Here is a 24646-nt window from a genome sequence, read left to right as displayed (position 1 = left end):
CAGAGGAATTGGGAGTAAGGGATTTTATTCTTGCAGGAGGGTGGGTCAAGATAGCCATGGGAGTTGGTGGGTTTGAAGTAGATTTCAGAGCTGAGACGGTTACCAGAGATGGAGATGGAGAGGTCCAGGAAGGGGAGGGATGTATCGGAGGTGGTCCAGGTGAACTTGAGGTTGTGGTGAAAGGTGTTAGTAAAGTTGATGAATGTTCAAGCTCCTCATGGGAGCACGAGGCTGCGTTGATACAGTCATCGATGTAGCGGAGGAAGAGGTGGGGGATAGTGCCAGTGTAACAGTGGAAGAGGGACTGTTCCACATATCCTATGACGAGGGAGGCATAGCTTGGGTCCATAGCCCACTCCTTTAGTTTGCAGGAAGTGGGAGGAGTTAAAGGAAAAGATGTTGAGAGTAAGGACAAGTTCCATTAAGTGGATGAGGGTGTTGGTGGAGGGGGACTGGTTGGGCCTGCAGGGCAGGAAGAAGTGGAGGGCTTTTAGGCCATCTGCTTGAGGGATACGGGTGTCACAGGGATTGGGTGTCCATTTGAAGATGACGTTTTGGGGGCTGGGTAATTGGAAGTCTTGGAGGAGGTGGAGGGCGTGGGTAGTGTCCCGAACGTAGGTGGGGATTTCCTAGACCGGGGGAAAGAAACACAGTCGAGGTAAGTGGAGGTAAGTTCAGTGGGGCAGGAGCAGACAGAGACAATGTGTCGGCCGGGGCAGTTAGGTTTGTAGATTTTGAGAAGAAGATGGCAATGGGCAGTGTGGGGTTGGGGAACGATGAGGTTGGAAGTCTCCTGAGGTGATGAGGTTATTGATAGCCTGGGTGGTTTTGTGATCAGGGGTGGGGTCAAAATTGAGTGACTGTAGGAGGAGATGTTAGAGAGCTGTCGCCTGGCCTCCCCGATGTAGAGGTCATTAAGGGCTTAGTGAAAATTTGTAGCTCGGGTTGTGGATGCAGTTGTTCATTAGCTCGCTGAGCCGGTTGTTCTGTGGTGTGCAGATGTTTCATTACCTTTCTAGGCAACATCATCAGTGCGACCTCAAATTGAAGCATTGGTGTTCCGCTTCCTTTCTCTGGGGTGATGGTCTTGTCACTTTCGGTTGTGTAGTTTTAGCAGCAGTCTGTATATGGGATCTATTTCTATGCGTTTGTTAATGGAATCTCATGTTGAGAACCAGGCTTCCAGAAATTCCCTTGGTGTTCGCTTGTCCCAGTACGGTCACTTTGTCCCAGTCAAACTGATGGCCCTCATTGTCTGTGTGTATTGTGACAAGTGAATATTGGTCGTGTCTTTTTACTGCTGGCTGGTGTTCGTTTATCCTGGTCATCAGTTTCCTCCCTGTTTGTCCAATGTAATGTTTATTGCACTGGCTGCATGGGATTCTGTATATCACATTAGTCATGTTTACTGTCAGTATGCGGTCTTTAGTCTTGGATAACATTTGGCATGGTGTTGCTGTAGGTTTGTGTGCAATCATGATCTTATGTGGTCTTAGGAGTCTGGTAGTTATTTCTGATATATTTTTAATATAGGGTAGCATTGCTAGTGTCTTCTGTTGTACTGCGTCTTCTAACTGTCGTTTGTTTTGCAGGCATCTGCAGATGAAACTTCTTGGGTATCCATTGTCGGTGAAAACATTGTGTAGGTGTTCCTCTTCCATTCTCCGGAGTTCTGGGGTGTTGCAGTGTGATGCAGCTCCTTTAGATAGTGTCTTGATGCAGCTCGGTTTGTGTATGGTGGTGTGTTTGCTATTGAAATGAAGGATTTGGCGTGTGTGGCCTTCCTGTATACTTGGGTCCGGGATTTGCCATTAGTCAGTGTCTCTATCATTACATCTAAGATGTAAGCCAATGTCAGAAATGCAAGGGAATTGGTTCTCAACACGGGACTCCATTAACAAACACAGAAATAGACCCTGTATCCAGACTGCTGCTAAAACAACCGAACCAGAAGTGACAAGACCCATCGCACCACAGTATCATATAAATCTGAAGGAAGCAGAACACCAGCGCTTCAATTAGAGGTCGCACCAATGATGTTGCCTAGAAAGGTAACAAAACGTTTGCACACCACAGAACAACAGGCTCGGTGAGCCAACGAACAACTGATGTAGAGGTCAGAACACCATACCACTACCACTCCAGCCCCACACCTTCAGCAGGTTTCGTTTTGAGGTTGGGGTTGGAGCAGAGGGAGCGGAGGGCTGTGCGTTCCGTTGGGGAGAGGTTGGAGTGAGTGAGAGGGGTGGAGAGATTCAGGAGATTGATTTCGTGACGGCAGTTGGAGATGGAGAGATTTTTTCTGGGAGTTAATACAGTTGAGAAAAGGATTAAGCAAACAGTCAGGACAGGAAGGAACAAAGCAGAGAATGAGGTAGGACTGATACATTAAACTGCATTTATTTCAATGCAAGAGGACTAATAGGTAAGGCAGATGACCTCAAGGCATTGTTGGGAATATGGATAGAATGTCATAGCAATTACAGAGACATGGTTCAGGGATGGACAGGACTGGGAGCTTAATGTTCCAGAGTATAGATGCTATAGGAAGGGTCAAAAGGGGGGGAAGGGCAAGACAGAAGTGGGGGGTAGCATTTTTGATTATGGATAACATTAAAGCTATATTTAGGGAGGAATTGCCTGGGAATATGTCCAGGGAAGTTATTTGGGTGGAACTGAGGAATAAGAAAGGGATGATCACCTTATTGGGATTGTACTATAGACCCCCCAGTAGTCAGTGGGAAATTAAGAAACAAATTTGTAAGGAGATCTCAGTTAGCTGTAAGAATAATCGGATGGTTATGGTAGGGGATTTTAACTTTCCAAACATAGACTGAAACTGCCATAGTGTTAAAGGCTTGGATGGAGAGGAATTTGTTAAGTGTGTACAAGAAAATTTTCTGATTCAGTATGTGGATGTACCTACTCGAGAAGATTGAAAACTTGACATGCTCTTGGGAAATAAGGCAGGGCAGGTGACTGAGGTGTCTGCGGAGGAGCACTTTGGGGTCAGTGACCATAATTCTATTAGTTTTAAAATAGTGATGGAAAAGGATAGACCGGATCTAAAAGTTAAAGTTCTAAATTGGAGGAAAGCCGGTTTTGATGGTATTAGGCAAGAACTTTCAAAAGTTGATTGGGGCAGATGTTTGCAGGTAAAGGGACAGCTGGAAAAGGGGAAGTTTTCAAAAATGAGATAACCAGAGTCCAGGGACGGTATGTTCCTGTTAGGGTGACGGGCAAGGCTGGTAGATGTAGGGAACGCTGAATGACTAGGGAAATTGAAGTTTTGGATAAGAAAAAGAAGGAAGCATATGTCAGGTATAGACTGCAGAGATCGACTGAATCACTAGAAGAGTATAAAGGCAGTTGGAGTGTACTTAAGAGGGAAATCAGGAAGGCAAAAAGGGGACATGAGATAGCTTTGGCAAATAGGGTTAAGGAGAATCCAAAGGGATTTTATAAATACATTAGGGACAAAAGGGTAACTAGGGAGAGAATAGGGCTCTTTAAAGATCAGCAAGGCCACCCATGTGTAGAACCACAGGAGATGGGGGAGATGCTAAACGAGTATTTTGCATCAGTGTTTACTGTGGAGAAGGATATGAAAGATATAAAATGTGGGGAAGTAGTGGTGTTCCGCAGGGATCTGTTCTGGGATCTCTGCTCTTTGTAATCTTTATAAATGACTTGGATGAGGAAGTGGAAGGGTGGGTTAGTAAGTTTGCCGATGACACGAAGGTTGATGGAGTTGTGGACAGTGTGGAGGGCTGTTGTAGGTTGCAACGAGACATTGACAGGATGCAGAGCTGGGCAAAGAACCCAGAAAAGTGTGAAGTGATTCATTTTGGAAGGTTGAATTTGAATGCAGAATACAGGGTTAATGGTAGGATTCTCGGCAGTGTGGAGGAACAGAGGGATCTTGGCGTCCATGTCCATAGACCCCTCAAAGTTGCTACCCAAGTTGATAGGGTTGTAAAGAAGGCGTATGGTGTGTTGGCTTTCATTGGCAGGGGGATTAAGTTTAAGAGCCGTGAGGTTATGCTGCAGCTCTATAAAACTCTGGTTAGACCACACTTGGAATATTGTGTTCAGTTCTGGTCACCTCATTACAGGAAAGATGTGGAAGCTTTAGAGTGGGTGCAGAGGAGATTTACCAGGATACTGCCTGGACTGGAGGGCAGGTCTTATGAGGAAAGATTGAGGGAGCGAGGGCTTTTTTCATTGGAGCGAAGAAGAATGAGAGGTGACTTGATAGAGGTATACAAGATGATGAGAGGCATAGATAGAGTGGATAGTCAGAGACTTTTTCCTAGGGCAGAAATGATTTTTACAAGGGGTCATAATTTTGAGTGATTGGAGGAAGGTATAGGGGAGATATCAGAGGTAGGTTCTTCACACAGAGAGTGGTGGGCATGTGGAATGCGCTGCCAGCTGTGGTAGTGGAGTCAGATACTTTAGAGACTTTTAAGCAACTCTTGGATAGGCACATGGAGGATAGTAAAATGTAGGGTATTCAGGGTAGATTGATCTTAGTAGGATAATAGGTCGGCACAACATCATGGGCCAAAGGGCCTATACTGTTCTATGTTCAATGTTAAATAGCGACATCTTGAAAAATGTCCATATTATAGAGGAGGAGGTGTTGGATGTCTTAAAATGCATAAAGGTGGATAAATCCCTGGGACCTAATTGGGTGTACCCTAGAACTCTGTGGGAAGCGAGGGAAGTGATTGCTGAGCCCCTTGCTGAGATATTTGTAGCATCGATAGCCACAGGTGAGGTGCTGGAAGACTGGAGGTTGGCTAACGTGGTGCGACTATTTAAGAAAAGTTGTAAGGAAAAGCCAGGGAGCTATAGACCAGTGAGCCTGACATCGGTGGTGGGCAAATGGTTGGAGGGAATCCTGAGGGACAGGATTTACATATATTTGGAAAGGCAAGGACTGATTAAGGATAGTCAACGTGGCTTTGTGCGTAGGGAATCGTGTATCATGAAATTGATTGAGTTTTTAGAAGAAGTAACAGAGAGGATTGATGAGGGCAGAACAATGGACGTGATCTATATGGACTTCAGTAAGGTGTTCGACAAGATTCCTAATGGTAGACTGGTCAGCAAAGTTACAGGACATGGAATAGAGGGAGAACTGGCTGAAAGGTAGAAGACAGAGGGTGACAGTAGAGGCACAAAAACAGAAGTTTCTGGAAAAGCTCAGCAGGTCTGGCAGAATCTGTGAAGAAAAAATCAGAGTTAGCGTTTCAGGTCCGGTGACGCTTCCTCAGATCTGGTGGTAGAGGGTTGCCTTTCAGACTGGAGGCCTGTGACCAGCGGGGTGTTACAAGGATCGGTGCTGTGTCCGCTGCTTTTCGTCGTTCATATAAATGATTTGGATGTGAACATAGGAGGTATGGTTAGTAAGTTTGCAGATGGCATCAAAGTTGGAGGTGTATTGGACAGCGAAGAAGGTTACCTCAGAGTACAATGGGATTTTGATCAAGTGGGCCAATGGACCAAGGAGTGGCAGATGGAGTTTAATTTAGATAAATGTGAGGGGCTGCATTTTGGAAAGGAAAGTCAGGGCAATGGTAAGATCCTGGGAAGTGTTGCTGAATAAAGAGACTTGGAGTGCAGGTTCACAATTCCTTAAAAGCAGAGTTGCAGGTTCATAGGATAGTGAAGACAGTGATTCGTATGCTTGCCTTTACTGGTTAGTGCATTGCGTATTGGAGTTGGGATGGCATGTTGTGGCTGTACAGGACATTGGTTGGGCCACTTTTGGAATACCGTGTGCAATTCTGGTCTCCCTGCTATAGGAAGGATGTTGTGAAACTTGAAAGGGTTCAGAAAATATTTGCAAGGATGTTGCCGGGGTTAGAGAGTTTGAGCTACAGGGAGAGACTGATTAGACTGGGGCAATTTTCCCGGCAGCATCGGAGGCTGAGGGGCGACCTTATAGAGGTTTATAAAATCATGAGGGGCATGGATAGGGTAAATAGACAAGGTTTTTTTCCCTGGGGTGAGGGAGTCCAAAACTAGAGAGGCATAGGTTTAAGGTGAGAGGGATAAGTTTAAAAGGGACCTAAGGGGCAATCTTTTCACACGGAATGTGGTGCGTGTGTGGAATGAGCTGCCAGAGGAAGTGGTGGAGGCTGGTCAATTACATTTAAAAGGCATCTGGATGGGTATATTAACAGGAAGTGTTTAGAGGGATATGGGCCAGATGCTGGCAAATGGGACTAGATTAATTTAGGATATCTGGTCGGCATGGACCAGTTGAACCAAAGGGTCTGTTTCCGTGCTGTATGACTCTGTGACTTTTGAATCCATAGAGCACAAAAACAGGCTGTTCAGCCCATCACACTTATGATAGCTCTCCGAAAGTGCATTCCAATTATTCTCACTTGCAGCTCTTTCGCCACAGCCCTGCCAGTGTTTCCCCAACCCCAAAGTTTATCGAGTTATCATTTGAAAATTACTACTCAATCTGTTTCCATCCCCCACTTTCAGATCATCACAACTTGTACTCAAAAACACAACTTGCTACTCAAGAAGATTTGCTCTTTTACTCTAGTCCTTTATATCCACGATATAATTAACTTAAATATACAGGTGAGGGCAGGATCAAGGTGTCAAAAGCGATAACATGTGAATTTGGTAACAGAAAAGTCATGTCCCACCTAGATAACGAATAGTGATTAATAGAACTGGAGCCCATCCTTACATACCTTCTAACCTTTTATTTACAGTCATAGACATTAAAAACATGGACCTCCTAACTCAGTAATCATCATTTCAGTCTGCAGCTCAGTTAGTGCTTACTGTCTGAGGATAATTACATATTCACCTGCTATACAACTAACAATTCTTCACAGAGAAACCACGAAGCAAAAGAAACTCCCAAATCAAATAATGAAGATGAAAATCATGGAATTATTTCAAAAACAAATGGAAGCTGCAGGGTGAGGATGGGGGAGAGGGATGGGGAATGGAAGGGTCTTTTCTCAATGACGCTGTGCCTCAGTCTATCTGTTTGCAGAAGCTCTCATTCATGTCTTTTAGATGCAACCAGATTCTGCTTATACTTCACTTTACCCCCTGAGTTCACACTGACTGCTCACAAGACCATCCTCCCCCGACAATCTCTGCAACGTTCTCCAGCCCCACAACCCTCTGAAATATTTGCTCTCCTGCATGTGTCCTATTTTATCTGTTGCATCAACCTAGGCCATACGTTTGGGAATTGCCTTGCTGTACCTCCTGTTTCTCCCCTCTCCTTGAAGCTAATCTCTTGAACGAAGCTTTTAGCCATCTGTCCTACAGCTGCTTTGGGCTTATCGGCAAATTCTTTGTTAGATTTTCGAATTCTTAGGTCATTATTCAATGGCAGCTTGTTTTTTTCTCACAGCTGGTTCCTGTCTTACTGTGTGTTTCCTACACATTGTTTGAGATACAAATCTCTTGGCTTTGGGCCATTGTGTATCCTGTGGCCTCACTTCAATGTAAAGATAATTGAACAGACTCCAGTCCACCAGACTAATACTGAGCCGCCACTAATCCAATTTGGGATTGGCTGATTGAGGATTAATAGACCTGTTATGGGTGAGGCTTGCCCTGCATAGTTCTGCAGTCTGTTGTCACGTTGCCTGGAAACAGTATTCGGTAACGATGGAAACTGGCATGAGTGATTATGCAAATGAACAAAGTTAAACTTGGGCCTCTGACATGAGATTTAAAACACAGATATTCAGCCGATATGTGGATATTCATGACTGGCTCACAATTTTAACCCACACAAGTTTTTCAAGTTAAATTGTGCTTGATACATCAAGTTGGTAACTCCGGTTGGAGCTATTCCTGGAGGTTTGTGTATGTAATGTCCTGGTAACGTAACATGTGACATGGAATTGCATGCTATCTGATCACACGCTCCTGTAATAATATGATTTTTTCGAAATGTTGCATTTATTTAATAAAGCTCATCTCCCCTTTGTCCTTAAGTCTCAGTGCTTGTGACTATGCATTGACAGCGATTGTAGGGAAAGTAACAAGATCTGTCCATCAAGGAACTGGGGAATCTGGGGGAGAGAGGAGAAACCCCGATGTAGTGTTTCTAACGAGGTCAGGCAGGTGGACCTCATAGAATGAGTTTCCTGATTGGAGCTGTTAGTCTGGGCCAATCAGGGAGCCCTGGCTGATAGAGGAGTGTCAGAGGTTCTGCTTCCCCTGATAGCTGACTCTGAGGGAACTGCATCAGTGTCAAGGACTCTCCATGTGTAAATAAAGGGTGACTTGGTGATGGGATACTGGCCTCAGTGGGGTTATTTTGCCCGGGGTCAGGGGGAAGATGGAAACCGAGTGCAGCTCTTGCTGTCAGCTTGACTGGAAATATTGAGAATGTTTCCCTTCGCTGGAATCCCAACTTCCATACTCTTGCAGGTACCAGAAATTTCCATCCCGGAACCTGGGCCGAATTGAAGTCCAGTTGGGAAATGGAAGCCACTGCACCAATCCGTCTCCTCTACCATTCTGTGAATCTATGAATTAAGGTTAAGTGCGAGTTCACTGTCTTATAGTGAGTTTCTCCTGCACTGTGTCTATTATTCCAACCAGATTCATATTTTCCAGTGAGATCTCCCACTAAACCGTCCCACACCCCCTGACACTCTTCAATATTCCATCCTGGTTCTGTAAACACCTCTGTCTCAAAAATCAACCAATTTCAAGATGGGAATGTTCAGTTGACCTCCCTCTCTCCAACCTCAACAGTTTTTTGGAAGGATTTCCCTTACCGTCTGCTCATAGAAGGCCTTTCCAATGCCGTACCTCAAGGCTAGATTTCAGGGATCCACTGTTAGCCCTTTTATACCTTGAATTAGGGCAGAATGATGGGATAGGAGTTATACTGATGAACTCACCAGATGCCACGTGCATCAGGCCAATCCCTGGCCATACCTGCAGCAGTCAGCAAAGGTGACACCGGTTTGTCAAACAGGAAATGATCCTGTGGAAATAAATGATTACATTCATGAAAACCTGTCTACTCAGGGACTAAGCAAAGTGACAACTCTGGATCGGTGATTGCACCTGTGTCTCTGAGACACAAAATAATTTGGGACTTGAGTGCCTAATTTTCACTGTCCCCATCAAACACTGCCAGGACATGGGCAGCATGGGGTTAGATACAGAGTAAAGCTCCCTCTATACTGTCCCCATCAAACACTGTCAGGACAGAGACAGTATGGGGTTAGATACGGAGTAAAGCTCCCTCTACACTGTCCCCACCAAATACTCCCAGGACAGGAACAGCATAGATTTAGATATAGAGTAAAGCTCACTCCATACTGACCAACAATGTCCCTCAAACTCAAACTGAGAGGAAATCCCCAAACACTCTAATTGTTATTGTCCATTAGCATAGAACGAAGGATGGTGTGATGCTATAGGGCCCTGGAAGCTTGATAATTATTTCACAAAGTCTTACAATATTGAAACCTTGCAGGTACAGGAAACATTTAGGACAAATTTGAGTCCAGTTGGGAAATGCTAGTGTGGAAGCCATTATCACCGCACCAACCAATTCCCTGTAACCAAGATGAATTGTGGTTCAGTGTCTTACATCAATGAGCTGCTGCTGCTCTGTGTCTGTCATACTGCTCAGACTGTAGTATTTTCCAGCTAGATCTCCCTTTAATCCAGCTAATGCCTCAACAGTCACCCTCTCCACTTCTCTCCTCTCAGCCCGACTGCAGGCAGGAGGCAGGCTGAGTCCTCGAATACTTCGACCAGTTCTCACACGTGAGGAAAGAACGTAGTTTTCATCAAGCTGTCCATTCCTAATCTGTAAAGGAAACAAAGATAGGAAACTTCATAGTTTGTGCTTATCTAGGAAGAGTAGGCAATAGTGAACCTCTCCTCATTTTTATTTCCACTGTTCACTCATTTAATCCCCTTCATTTACACATTTAATTCTCCCACAGCCCCCCGTATACACTCTTCCCCGACACTGTCTCTACCCACCCATTTAATCAACCCCATCCCCACAGCCCCATGAACACTCTCCCCCTATCACTGACCACATTTACAGGAAGCACCTCAGAACATTCTACCCTGTTAAAAAAATGTTATTTAGCATCAGCCATTGCTCACACATTTGCTTTTTCTCAATTTTATGGCAGTATATATTTGCTGCTCACTTTGCTTGCATCCAGATCTGTAGGATGTTTCATGGTTTTAGGATCATATCCATTGTGCCTTTCCATAATCACAGGGTCAAAGATATCAGCAAAGACCTGTATAACATGAAGAGACATCATCAGGTAGTATTCCCTGAAGGTAAGGTCAAGCAACAACAAAAAGCACAGCACATTAAATAGAGTAAGATGTTGTCACATGGAGAATGTGATGAACACTGTTCAACTCATTAAGAAGTGTTTTCAGAATGGGTACAAAGAAATGTCAGAGTTCTGAGGAAGGGTCACTCAACCCGAAACGTTAATTCTGATTTCTCTCCACACTTGCTGCCAGACCTGTTGCGCTTTCCAGCAATTTCTGTTTTTATTTCTGATTTCCAGCTGTTCTTTCAGTTTTTACAAAGAAATGTCTTCTCTACAACTGCAGATAATTCCATCGACACTTCCAGAGCATGTATAGCATGGAATCAGTTACAGAGTAAAACTGCGTCTACACTGTCCCTGCCAATACTCCCAGAACAGCTTTGGCTTGTGTTAGATACAAGATAAGGCTTACTCTACATTGTCCCACTCAATCATTCCCATGACAGATACAGCACAGAGTTAGATACAGAGTACAGCTCCCTCTTCATTGTCCCCATTAAACACTCCCAGGACATGTACAGCATGGGGTTAGATAGAGAGTAAAGCTCCCTCTACCCCGTCCCCATCAAACACCCCAGGAACAGTTTCAGCATGATGTTAGATACAGAGTGAAGCTTGCTCTACTTTGTCCCCATCAAACATTCTCAGACAGGGACAGCACAGGGTTAGATACAGTATAAAACACCATGTACAGTTTCCTCAACAAATACTCATAAGACAGGCACAACATGGTGTTAAATAGAGGAAACTTCTTTCTACACTGTCCCCATCAAACACTTCAACATCGAGCTTACTGTCAGCCATTTCACATTCAAGTTTCTTCCCGCACTTAGAGTTGTCTTGGATGTCAACGGTCTGGGTTGGATGTGACCCTCAGCACCAATGTGAAAAGTCAATGTCTAACCCATTCTTATCCAAATCCTCCCCACTCTACTAATGTAGCCTATTCACCTTTGTAAAAAGTATTGTGTCTGGTCTCAGATAGAAGAGCCTGGTAATACATTCATGTGATGTGAGTGATTTTGCTTTTGATGTCCAAACTTGGAAAGTGCAATGAAATCAATGTCAAAAAGTTAAACTAGTCTGGTTGTTGAAATATAGAATTTGGGTAACACACCCAGTTCAGGACATAACTGATTTACAACACTGATGTGCAAATTATAAGCTAATATTTCATCTTGGATAATAAGTACCTATCATCCTGCTGGCAAACAGTACAGATTGGAACTGTTGTTTGTTTACTCTATGGTTATGTTAATCATTGACTCATTTTATTAGCTTTAATATGCTTTCATATTCTGAAAGACGAAGGTCTGAGATAATGAGTTCCACTTCACAGAATCTCACCCACCAGCTCATAATTCAGGCACTTTGATATTCTGATGATCTGAGCCTCCATTCAAACCCTTCAACCCTTTGTTGGGACTGAATTATCTATTGGTTATGAGCTAATTTTCCATGGATCAGTTTCCCACCAAGTAACCAGCAGAAGAAACAAAATGCATTCTCGCCAACATAGAGTGGAGTAGGGGCATCCATTTGTCAACTTTAGATATTCATATGTTTCCTCAGAAACCCAGATGAAGGTTCAGGGATGTGCTGAGGTCAAAAGATGTGTGAAAGAAAATGAGGTAAGTGCAGTGGTCATGGCTGTCTAACACAAGTCTGGGTTTTCAGATTCTACATTATTGCTGAAAAGAGAGACTTCTCGCTGAAACTTTTCATTTTGCACTCATCAGGATAAATGCAAAGTAATTCAAATTTTCAAATGACCACAACAATTCATACTACAGGAGGAATGGGTGCTGATTGGTTGCCAAGTCAATGTGGGTTGCTTTCTTTAGGGTAATGCTTTGGCGAATGGGGATCTGAGAGCTTTCCCAAGGTGCTGGATAATTGAAAAACATTGCAAGCCTTGAGAATATTTCTTTTGTCTTCAGAGAAAGGGTCCTTGCATGTGAAAATAAATTGCTTCTAGCAAGTGTAAATGAACCATACTACAAGTTCAACTGATTGTCTTTACCTGCTTGTTGTTGTAACTTTTAGCACAAACAGGTAATATCAGGATCTCACTGATACTCAGGCCCCTGCATTAGACCATAAATGCATTTTGTTGTGCTATAAATTAGCCCTTTCAATGTTTTCTCTGTATCTATATTCTCTGTCTGGCTTCCTTACCTCATAGGATTCTTCATCTCCTGCAACCATGCCCACAGTCTTGATGAAAGGGTGCCCTGGATTGTCCACTCCAGTCTGGATGCACTGATCTAGTGTCCAGCCATTAGATGTAGTCTTGTCCCGAAGTTTGGCATAGATGGCCGGGGTCAGGCAAGATGCCATGCAGTTGTTATGCTTTCGAAGGTCAGGATAGTCAGCACTGAGAATATAAAGCAGAATGAATGTACACATGCAAAAATGCCTGAATTTATATAGTGCCTTTAATGTGGCTAAGAAAGGAACTATGAGAAACATAAACAGAACAAGAACTGACACTGAGCCAAAGGAAGAGACATTAGAATCTGCAGTGAAAAAAAATTGGTTAAAGAGGTAGTTTTTGAGAAGTGTCTGGAATGGTTATGAAGCCTTGCTAGACTAAGAAGCTTGGAGAGTTGAACCTATGAGCATAACTGTGTCAATTATCCCCTTCATTTGATATAAGTTCAGGTGAAATCACATTTCAGAGGTGATGTCTGAACCCAATCCCATCTCAACTGACACAGACATACACAGACCAAGTGTCAAGTTGGTGGATGGTAAACAAGAGCAAAGCCCCTCAGGAGATATTCCTCCTCATAGTCAATGGGAGCTGACAGACCACATGGACATTTAATACAGACTGTATAAGCGGACAGCAGGATACACAGCAAGAAATGTAAGAACTGTATCTAAACTCTGATATCAACAGTTGCATTAATAAAGCTGCTACTGTTCTTATGTTTTACAATTATATTAGCTTGAGAAGAATAGTTTGTGAACTTCATTATGTGAAACTAGTTTCTTTAATTTAGTGAAGAAGATCAATGGGCAGTAGCGGTTTTATCAAAAATACCACAGGATTGACAATGAATGTTTTAACTCCCCAAATATTTCCTCCAGTATTGAATTAGCTTCCAGGGTACTTGATCAGTAAATCCAAAAGCTATTTTACCTGGAGGACTTACCCAATGCTTACAGAAAGTTTCACTTGTCTGAATCTTAGGTTTCTGTACAGTCACAGGGAGATATTAGATCTATGTTTGGCACTTTGCCTGAGTCACAGCTTGTGGATTCAAGCCCTACTCCTAGTACTTAAGCGTCATAATCTAGGGTGACACTGCCTGAGCAGTACTGAGAGAGTGCTGTACTGTCAGAGGTATTATCTTTCAAATTAGGACTTAAACTCTCTTTGATCCTTCATATTATGTGTTCAGTACATACAACATTCATTCCCTTCACAAGTATAATAGCTGAATCATTAAATCTTCATATTTTCTATGCAATTTTAATATGGCAATGAGGATTTTGTTTCTCATTTCTTAGCAGATACAATTGCTCTAGTTTGCACAAATCCATCCAATAGCTGTCTCCTCTTTTATGTTCTGATTTTACTTTAAAGCCTAGTTGTAATCAAAGCCTCACATCTCCTCTGCTATTGAAACTGACATAAAATATTTTTCCTTTTGTTTAACAAATACCTTGTTTCTCTCTAGCAATGTTTACCTATGGCAAAAAAATGTCTGTCCAAGATTTCAATCTTGTTCACATTATTTGGAATTTGGAATTGGACGATTTTCAAATCTTGGACTAAATACTAAAAATAGTTTATGATCTGGCAGATAATCGGTCTCTTTCTTTTCATCTTTCAAGATTGCTGTTGCAATATTTCTTGTCTCTGTTTTACCTGTCCTGCTATCACCCTTGCTCTGGACTTTACTCGCCTGTTCATGACAAAATTTAAATAAGGTATCTTGCACTTTTTATCTTTTGTGCATCTCACTGTAATGAAGTTAATTGTTGACTCTTAACTGCCATCTGAAATGGTCTAGCAAGCCAATCAGTTTAATCAGTCACTACAAAGTCTCAACAAAGAAATGAAACCAGATGGACCACTTGGCATCGACCTAGGCACCGGAAAAGACACAAACAGCACTGTTGACCCTGCAAGGTCATCCTTGCTAACATCTGGGGGATAGTGCTAAAACTGGAAGAGCCGTCTCAGACAAACAACAGCCTGACATATTCATACTCATAGAATCATACTTTACAACCAATATACCAGACATCAGCATCCCTGGATATGCCCTGTACTGCTGCCAGGACTGACCCAGCACAGGTGTCAGCACGGTGGGATACAGTTGAAAGGGAGTTGCCCAAGGAATCCTCAACATGGACCCCATGAAGTCTCATGGATTCAGGTTAAACAGCAGTAAGGAAACCTCCAGCTGATTACCACGTACTGTCCTCCCTCGGCTGATGAATCAGTACTCCTCCATGTTGAACAACACTTGGAAGAATCACTGAGGGTGGCAAGGGCAGAAAATGTACTCTGGGTGGGGAATTTCGATGTCCACCACTAAGAGTGGCTCGGCAGCAGCAAGACTGATCAAGCTGGTCAGGTCCTAAAGCACATCTAAAGGATAATGATTAATGTAAGAATTAGACTAGGTGCAATTTTTAAATTGCACCCAGAAGACTTTTTGTGCAAGTACATAGATAGTCCAACTAGAGATGGGGCAGTGCTAGAGCTAATCCTTGGGAATGAAGCCAATCAAGTTGTTGAAGTGCTCATTGGGTGAGCATTTTGGGGATAGTGATCATAACACTGTAAATTTTAAAGTCCTTATGGAAATGGATAATGATAGAGCAGAAGTTAAGGTCTAAATTTGGGGAAAACCAATCTCAGTATCATGAGATAGGATCTGGCAAAGATAGATTGGGAGCAGCTACTGGCAGGTAAGTCCACGTTTGGAAAATAAGAGTCTTTTACAATTGGCACAGTGAGAATTCAGGGCCAGCGTATTCCTCTAAGAGTGAGGGCAAGGTCAGTGTGTCCAGGGAACCCTGGATGTCAAGGGATATTGAGAGCTCGATAAAGAAAAAGAAGGAAGCATATGTGAGGTGCAGTGCATTCAAAACAGGGGAGGTGCTTCAAGAGTGTAGGAGGTTGCTTAAAAAGGAAATTGTGAGGGCAAAGATGAGCCACAAAATATCTATGGCAGATGGGATTTAGATATCCCCAAAGTTTTTAATAATTATATTAAAAGCAAGAGGATTACCAGGGACCTATTAGAGACCAAAGGAGCCAGTGGATAAGGGTGAGGTCTTCAAACAATGTTTCTCATCTGTAGCCACAGAGGAGACAGACATTGTAGCCAGGAATTTCAGTTGGGATGGTGAGGTTCTAGAACACATTAAGACTAATATGGAGGAGGTATTAAATGTTTTAATGAGCATACAGGTGTATAAATCCCAGGGCCTGATCAGATGTATCCCAGGCTGCTTTGGGAGGCAAGGAAGGAGATTGCCTGGGCTCTGGCGAAGATATCTAATACTTCGCTGGCCCTAGGTGAAGTGCCAGATGACTGGAGGATTGCTAATGTGGTTCCTTTGTTCAAGAAGGGCAGCAGGGATAGGCCAGATAATTACAAACCTGTTTGTGTGATGTCAGTGGTCGGGAAATTAAGAAAAGTTCTGAAGGACAGCATTAGTCAATACTTGAAAAGGCAGGGATTGATCAAAGATAGTGAACATGGATTTGTTAGAGGGAAATCCTCTCTGACTAATTGGAGTTTTTAAAAAGGTGACTAGATACATTGATGAGGGTAATGCATTTGATGCAGTTTACATAGACATCAATCTCAGTTACAAGGAGAGACTGGGTAGGCTGGATTTACTTTCCCTGGAGCAGAGAAGGCTGAGGGGAGGGGGGATCTGATTGACGTATACAAAATTGTGAGAGTCATAGACACGGTAGATTATGAGAATCTCTTCCCCATTGCAGATGTATCCAAGACCAGAGGGCATATGTTTAAAGTGAGGAGCAAGTGCTTTACTGAAGATGTGAGAAAAATATTTATCACCCAGAGGGTGGTACAATGTGCTGAGAGGTTAGTGGAGGCAGATACTCTCGCAACATGTAAGAAGCAGCTGGATGAGTGCTTAAAATGCCAGGGCAGATAAATGGGATTAATGTAGTTTGGTGTTTATTGTTCAGCATAGACATGGTGGGCTGAAGGGCCTGTTTCTATGCTGTATGACTCTATGACATAGCTGTTAGACTGGGTCTGCGGCAGGTAATGAGAGAACCAACAAGGCGGAAAAAGATACTTGACCTCATCCTCACCAATCAGACATCTGCAGATGCATCTGTCCATGGCAGTATCAGTAAGAGCGACCACCGCACATTCCTTGTGGGGACAAAGTCCTGCCTTCACATTGAGAATATCCTCCATCATATTATGTGGCACTGTCACTGTACTGAATGCAATAGACTTCGAACAGAGCTAGCAACTCAAGATTGAGCATCCATGAGGTGCTGTGGGCCATCAACAGCAGCAGAATTGTATTCCAGCACAATCTGTAACCTCATGGCCCAGCATATCCCCCACTCAACCATTACCATCGAGACAGGGGATCAACCCTGGTTCAATGGAGAGTGCAGGAGGGTATGCCAAGAGCAGCACCAGGCATACCTATATATGAGATGTCAACCTGGTGAAGCTACCAAACAGGACCAACCATGTGCAAAACAGCATAAGCAGCAAGTCATAGACAGAGCTAAGTGATTCCACAACCAATGCATCAGATCTAAGCTTTGCAGTCCTGCCACATCTAGTTGTGAACAGTATTGGACAATTAAACAACTCACTGGAAGAGGAGGAGGATCCATAAATGTCCCCATCCTCAACGATGCAAGTGCCCAACACATCAGTGCAAAAGATAAGGCTGAATCTTTTGCAACAATCTGCAGCCAGTCCATCCATCTCAGTTTCCTCCAGTGATACTCAGCAACATAGATGCCAGTCTTCAACCAATTTGCTTCACTCCACATGATATTAACAAATGGCTGAAAGGCACTTGATTCTGCAAAGGCCCAGAAAACATTCCAGCAATAATCCTGCAGACATGTGCTCCAGGAATTGCTGGCCAGCTCTTCCAGTGCAGTTACCACACTGGCATCTGACAATGCAGAAAATTTCCCCAGGAAGTCCTGTACACAAAAATGCAGGATAAATCCAGCCTGGCCAATTACCGTCCTGCCAGTCTACTCTTGATCATCGGTAAAGTGATGGAAAGTGTCATCACTGGTGCTATCAAGTAGCACCAGCTTAACAATAACCTGCTCAGTGACGCCCAGCTTGGGTTCTGCCAGGACTCAAACATGGACAAAACAGCTGAATTCCAGTGGTGAGGTGAGAATGACAACCCTTGACGTGAAGGCCACATTTGACCTAATAAGTGGGAATTGGGGGCAAAATCCCTACTAGTTGGTGTCACACCTGGCATGTAGGAAGATGGTTATGGTTGTTGGAGATCAGTCACCACAGTTCCAGGACATCTCTGCAGGAGTTCCTCAGGTGTTCTAGGCCTAACCATCTTCAGCTGCTTCATTAATGACCTTCCCTCCACCATAAGGTCAGAAGTGTGGATGTTTACCAATGATTGGACAATGTTCCGCATCTTTCACAAGTGCTCAGATACTGAAGCAGTCCCTGTCAAATTCAAAAAGACCTGAACAATACCAGGCTTGGGCTGACAAGTGACACATAACATTTGCACCACAAATGCCAGGCAGTGACCATCTCCAACAAGAGACAATCTAGCCACTGTCCCTTGACATTCAATGGCATTACCATCACTGAAGATCACACTATCAACATCTTGGGGTTACTATTGATCAGAAACTCAACTGGACTCATGATATAAATACAGAGCAAGTAAGAGGCTAGGTATACCACAATGAGTAACTCACCTCCTGACTCCCCAAAGCCTTTCTACCATCTATAAGGCACTATTCAGGAGTATGATGGAATACTCCCCAGTCACCTGAATGGGTGCAGTTCCAACAACACTCGAGAAGCTTAACACCATCCAGGACAAAGCAGCCCCCTTGATTGGCACCAAATCCACTCCGTCCACCACTAATGCTCAGTAACAGCTGTACCATCTATAAGATGCACTGCAAAAATTTAACCAAGATCCTTAGACAGCACCTTCCAACCCCACAACCACTTCCAGCTGGAAGGCCAAGGGCAGCTGATACATGGGAACACCAACCCCTGCAAGTGCCCCTCCAAGACACTAACCATCCTGACTTAGAAAAATATCATTGTCCCTTCACTGTCAAAATTCTTGAAATATTCTCCCAAGGACATTGTGGACCTACCTACAGCATGTGGACTGCAGCGGTTCAAAGAGGCAGCTCACCACCACCTTCTTAAGGGGCAACTAGGGAAAAGCAATAGATGCTGGTCAGCCACAGATGCCCATGTCCCATGAGAGAAGGAAAAAAAGATTGTTTTGCTATTTCCCATTCTACTTCCCTCACCTCCTTATTCATAGAAAACTAACACGTGGTGCCACCTGACTGTAATACTCCTTATTTTATCTGTTCCCCTTCACTGAGGGGCTATACTGAGAATCTTGCTACTTTATCTGGGATTTACACATATACAATTAAATTGAGCAGAGTCAAATAACATTGAATAACATATTGATCTCTGGATGACCATCTGTCAATCTCAATAATTGACTTATCAACAAGCAACATACTATGACCTGTGACTACATCCTCTAAATGCTGAATGAATTACACCATGCCTGAGTTTACTGTAGATTATAGGAAATGCATGCCTGATTAAGACACAGATTGATATCAAATGATCAATATACTTTCAACAAAGCATCAGCAGTAGGCCATTCAGTCAATCGAGCCTGATCTATGGCTAATCGAACATTTCAATGCCTTTTACTCACAATATTCCCATCCCTTTATGTCATTGGTAATCAGAAACCTATGAGTCTGTAAACTCCCAAAAACTGAGCTTCCACCGTTCTCTAGTTATAGAGAATTCCAAAGGTTCACAGCCTTCTGAGTCAAAGAATTACTTGCATCTCAGTCCTAAATAGCATCCCTCTAATTTTTAAATGGTGCCATCTGGTCCTAGACTCCCCAACCAGGGAATAAAAAATCTTACTCCTATCTACCCAATTTATCCGTTAACATAGTTTGGGAGGTCTCCCCTCTCATTCTTCGAAACTGTAGAGAATACTGACACTGTTTGCCCAGTCTCTCTTCATAAGACAGTCCCAGTATCCTGGGAACAAATCTGGTGAACCTTTGGTGCACTCCCTCTCTGGCAATAATATCTTTCCTGAAAAAAGGAAATCAAAACTGCACACAATACTCCAGGTGCAGTCTAACCAGGCTTAAGTACAACTGAAGCAAGACTTCACTACACCTGTTCTCGAATCTTCTTGCAATAAAGGCTAACATTTCATTAGCCTTCCTAATAGCTATACCTGCACCTGCATGTTAGCTTCAGTAACTTACCAGCGAGGATACTTGGATCCCTTGTACATCCACACTTTTTAACCTCTTGCCATTTGAGAAATACTCTGCATGTCTGTTCTTTTAATTAAAGTGGATAACCTCACAATTTTCCACATTATTTTCCATCTGTGTTGTTCCTGCCTACTCACTAAGCCTGTCCAAATCTTCCTGAAGCCTACAACTTCACAACACTCATTCCCACCTATTTTGTATCATCCACAAATTTAGAAATATTAATTTTGTCCCCACATCCAGATCATTGATATATATTGGGAACAGCTTGGACCCAAGTACTGGCACTTGTGGTTCCTTATTAGTCACAGCCTGCAAAATGTGACAATGGCCAAATTCAGTTTTCTGCCTGTTAGCCAATCCTTCATCCATGACAGTAAGTTATCCGCCTCCCATATGTTTTCATTTTGCTAACTGACCTCCTGTGAGGGACCTTATCAAAACCCTTGTGAAAATCCAAGTATATTACCTCTACCAACTTCCCTGTATCAATTCTGTTTAGCAAAATTGTCAACATACTTAAGAACATCAAACATTATTTCCCATTCACAAATCCATGCTGACTGTGCCCAATCAGACTATTATTATTCACTTATCCCATCCTTTATAATAGATTCTAGCATTTTCCCTGCTTCTGACCTAAGGCTCCCTGTTTGCTGTCTCATTTCCTCCTTAAGTAGTTGGGGGGGGGGGGGGGACATTCGCTAGCTTCCTATCCACAGCAATCATTCCAGAATTTATAGAATTTTGTAAGATTACCAGAAATACATTATCTCTATAGCTAACTCCTTCCACATCTTGGGATAACACACTAATGGAGGCATAGTTTGAATGGCATTTCTGCTGCCATCTGATATGAAGGGTTCTAAAAATGAACTTTGGATCTGATAACGTAAACACGAGGCTGTGAAATTTCACATGTATTGTGAAAGAAAACACTTCGAAATGTAATTACAGACAGCATCCTGTGAATTCTATGTTTTGGAGAGGCTTGTGAACTGTGTTATCACTGTCATGAGAGAACTGTAGGTGTTTCATTAATAATGGGAACCATCAGAAAATGCCAACCAATATTACATTGCAGTGAGCTAATTGCTATATGCCCAATACTGAATGGCTCTACATGATAACTAATCCCCAGGACAATATAGCACCTTGCTCAATTTTCTACATCCGACTGACAATTATAGTTGGTGATCTAGCCCGAGATTTACCCTGGATTACAGGGTTTAATACCAAGTTAATGCTGGCTAGACCACAGATGTCACATTTAAACCAGTTGATTTGTAAGGAAACAGATGGCCAGAAAGTTAATAATCGACATTTGAGTTCCAATTCACTGAAGTTTCTATTCCATGCTCTTTCTGACGCCCAAATATTACAACTAGATTTCCAGAATATAAAATTCCAGTCCTCCTTTTCAGAATTGCATTAATTTATTAATGCCCACGGCTACTCGGTGCGCTGCTGTTACCCAGCTCTGCCCGAAACGCAGGAGGCCTCCTAACTACATCAATCGTGAGATGTTAAGGCAGAACTTTGGGACAGTCCTCCTAACATCGAATAGTCAGCACCCACTAAATAAAGAAAGATCCGGTGAGCTAAATCTACCCCAGGATTTCTTTTATTTTTAAAAAAATGCTTTAATTCAGAAGTCAGCAATATTAAAAGAGCTTTTCTGTTTAGAGCTGGGGTTAACGTGTTGTAGTTAACGCTCTGACAGACAGATTCCTGGATAACGTTTGGGAAACGGTTAAACATGGCTGAGTCCAGCTGACACCTAATCTTGAGGGCCAGCTCAGAAAGTTCCCGCTGATGAAACCAGTTAAAGACGCTGGGTGTTCCCTCCCAAAGTTAAATCTCCAGGGAGGGCCTGCAGTGTCTGGGTGAAGAAAGGGGGTGGGGACAGTAGGTTGGCGCAGGCTGGTTTACTGCATTGCTTGGTTGACCTTGAGGTCACCTGTTTCATTTAAGTATCCAGCAAGCAGACAGCTTGCAACGACATAACACTGACCAAAAACTCCTTTCCACCAATCGAACATCGACCCAGAAGAAATTATTTTGCCAACAATTTGTTGACATGATTTCGACTAATCAATTGATTCATTTTTTTGCAAGCTCCAGCATTTCCTGCACCCTTCCCCACCCCACCCCGAGATGATTGCAGTTGGTTTTGGTCATTCTTACCTGGGGGGGTACATCTTCTTCTGTTTGCTCCCCGCCTTCACATAATCCCTGGAGAGCAGGAACCCCGCGGCCAGGGAGCCGGCCCCCACCAGCGTGAGGATTCCCCTGGTCTTCCTGCTGGTCAAGAACCGGGACATTGTGCTGGCCATTTTCAGAGCGAGCCCTAAGACCCTGCGGAGAGAACGGCAGCGAGAGGATTGAGGGCAGAAGGACGGAACGTGATGTGAATCCCGAAGCAGGCGAAGTGAGCGCCAGGCCGCTGATAGCAGCGTGCGCACTCAGAATGCCGCAGTGAACGCATTCCTCAAACTCTCCCCAACCAAAGCGGCTCGCACTGCCACTGAATGCCAGCCTCAACACACGCACACTCCCATATCCCATATACACCACATCAAAGAACTCTTTCTTACTCGATTCGACGTTAGTATGTCCTGAGCTCGCCTTCCCTGCGCATTTATTAACCGAGTGTAACTTGCCTCTTTTAACACACTAATCCTCTCGTTTAACCCCTCTCTTACTAACAAGCTCCCAACTAGCCGCAGCGATCAATACAATCGCATTTCCCCACCCTCTTATGCACGTAATAAGTTATTATCAGCGAAATGGTGTTTGCACACTTATAACCCTTTAATCTGAATACATTGGTCTATTTGCAGTGTGGGTGTTGCTCAAAGTACATTCCAAAAGGGGAACTGTGCAGTGGCTGCTTGAGGTTTGGGGAAACTCAGTGAAAGCGGTGGTGAGCAGCGCTCTCTCCAGCCCGGCTTTCAGAACCGCGGCGACTGGATAGCTCCCAGCGTCTGGCAGCGGACGCTCGGACACCAGTTTGATGATCGATTGGGGGTTTACTCAAGAATGCTGAGTGTGTCAGGAATATTCTCAGTCCTCAGACACAAAAACAGAAATTGCTGAAAAGACTCAGCAGGTCTGGCAGCATCTGTGGAGAGAAATCATAGTTAACGTTTCGGATCGAGTGACCCTTCCTCAGAACCCTTTATCTCTGATTTACAGCATCCACAGTTCGTTCGTGTTTTTGTATTCTCAATCCTGCTAGTCTCAGTCCTCCTCCCCACCCCCCCCAACATGTTCTAGACACTCCCAAAACCAATCCTAACACTAAACCGACTCAAATCACATAACGGCGAGGCGGTGGACCGTCCAACTAACGGCTGGCGATTCCTTCAATTAGAAACAGTTCTATCTCCTCCAGATGCAATACAGCAATTCACGGAAGTGACTGCCCTCACATGCTCTGCCTTTAACCCCCAGACCTTCCCTTACGGGCAACACAGGCTGAGTCAGGATAAAATATAGGATAACACGCCAGCCACCATCAATCCCAAAATGTTACACCTCACCAGCACGCTCTCCGTCTGCATGCATCGGTGCTGCTGCCTTTCATTCTCTGTACAACATAGGGCCTGATATCCAATCGTCCCCTTCAACAGACACGAATCTCTCCAGCTATTCAAAGCTCTGCAAATATACAATAGTGATTTCCCCTAACAAAAGCCACATTATTTACCCGAACCCCCTCTCCTTCCGAACGTCCTACACCACCCAAGTATCCCTCCACTTCAACTTTGTTTTTTGCCACTACTCCCTCCCGACACCAGCCCTCCCCCTTCCCCCCAGCCGTGTCCCCATCGCCGAATCCAGAATTTTCCTCCCTCAGAGAGTGTTGGGAATGTGGATTACACCGCCTTACGCAGTAGTTGAGGCAGACAGCAGAGGTATATTTAGGGGAATTGTAGATAAACATATGAAGGAGAAAGAAATAGGAGGAGATACTGGTGAAGTTTGGTGAAATAGGTTGGGAGGAGGATGGTGTTGGGCAATGACACAGCATCGACCATTAAGGCTGAATGGCCTTTTCTACCTTGTAGATTTTATGTAATTTTATGAAACCTAATAGCAGGCGAAATACAGGTCTCCCTTCATCAACCAGTATATAACAGTTAAATACCAACATTGAAATCCCTCAATCCAAATGCCATACAAAATGGAAGCATGATTCATTCAGACTTAATGCTTATCCCATTTCAGAACACATTCACCCCAAGCCATTCAATGACTTTCTCTCTTTCTCTGACCAGTTCTACTGTGGCATGCAAAAATCCCTCTGTCCGAACATGGTAGCCCTTAGTTGCAAACTTTTCCTGCTAAATAATGACAAACCAATTAGTCCATTCCACAACCATTTTCCACCTTGCCAGTATTCCCATTATTCAATCACTGTATAACACATCCATTGTCTAACACACTCTACAGTTTAAAACAACAGCCACTCACATTTATAGTGCCTTTCACATAACAAAGAATTGCAAGTTAAGTGAGTGAGAGGCTTTGCCAAAGAGATAGGGGAGAAAGCGCATTAAAGATGGGAAGATGATTAGGGAGGGAATTCCTAAACCAGGATCCAGGCAACTGAAGATGTATTCATCATTAGTAGAAGGATTATAATCAGGAATGTTTGTGTGGCCAGATTTTGAGGAGTGCAGAGATCTTACAGGGTTGTTGAGTGAGAAGAGGTTACAGAGAAAGGGAAGGGGAAATATGATGGAGATATTTGAAAATAAGG

The 24646-nt window shown here is 43.5% G+C and overlaps 1 protein-coding gene across 4 annotated transcripts in view; it reads right to left on the bottom strand.

Annotated features, from left to right (window-relative positions):
* Window positions 1–24646, bottom strand: part of LOC109919523 (creatine kinase U-type, mitochondrial-like) — a 51739-nt gene that overhangs the window by 15478 nt on the left and 11615 nt on the right. For 2 of the 4 annotated variants that reach the window (XM_048617201.1, XM_020519546.2), the window contains exons 2-6: window positions 22066–22236; window positions 12513–12711; window positions 10194–10289; window positions 9617–9838; window positions 8916–9001 (exon numbers count right to left, since the gene is read on the bottom strand). In XM_048617201.1, the coding sequence (XP_048473158.1) occupies window positions 8916–9001; window positions 9617–9838; window positions 10194–10289; window positions 12513–12711; window positions 22066–22236 (774 nt within the window). Of the gene's footprint in view, window positions 1–8915; window positions 9002–9616; window positions 9839–10193; window positions 10290–12512; window positions 12712–22065; window positions 22237–22475; window positions 22612–23423; window positions 23542–24646 lie in introns of those variants that run through there. The other 2 variants (XM_048617200.1, XM_048617203.1) reach the window with 2 other exon arrangements.

The sequence above is a fragment of the Rhincodon typus genome, chromosome 36 (genome assembly GCF_021869965.1).
Source record: "Rhincodon typus isolate 14 chromosome 36, sRhiTyp1.1, whole genome shotgun sequence".
In the NCBI taxonomy this organism is placed as follows: domain Eukaryota; kingdom Metazoa; phylum Chordata; class Chondrichthyes; order Orectolobiformes; family Rhincodontidae; genus Rhincodon; species Rhincodon typus.
Note: the sequence above shows the minus strand (reverse complement) of the source record. Positions and strands in the feature narration are given on the sequence as shown.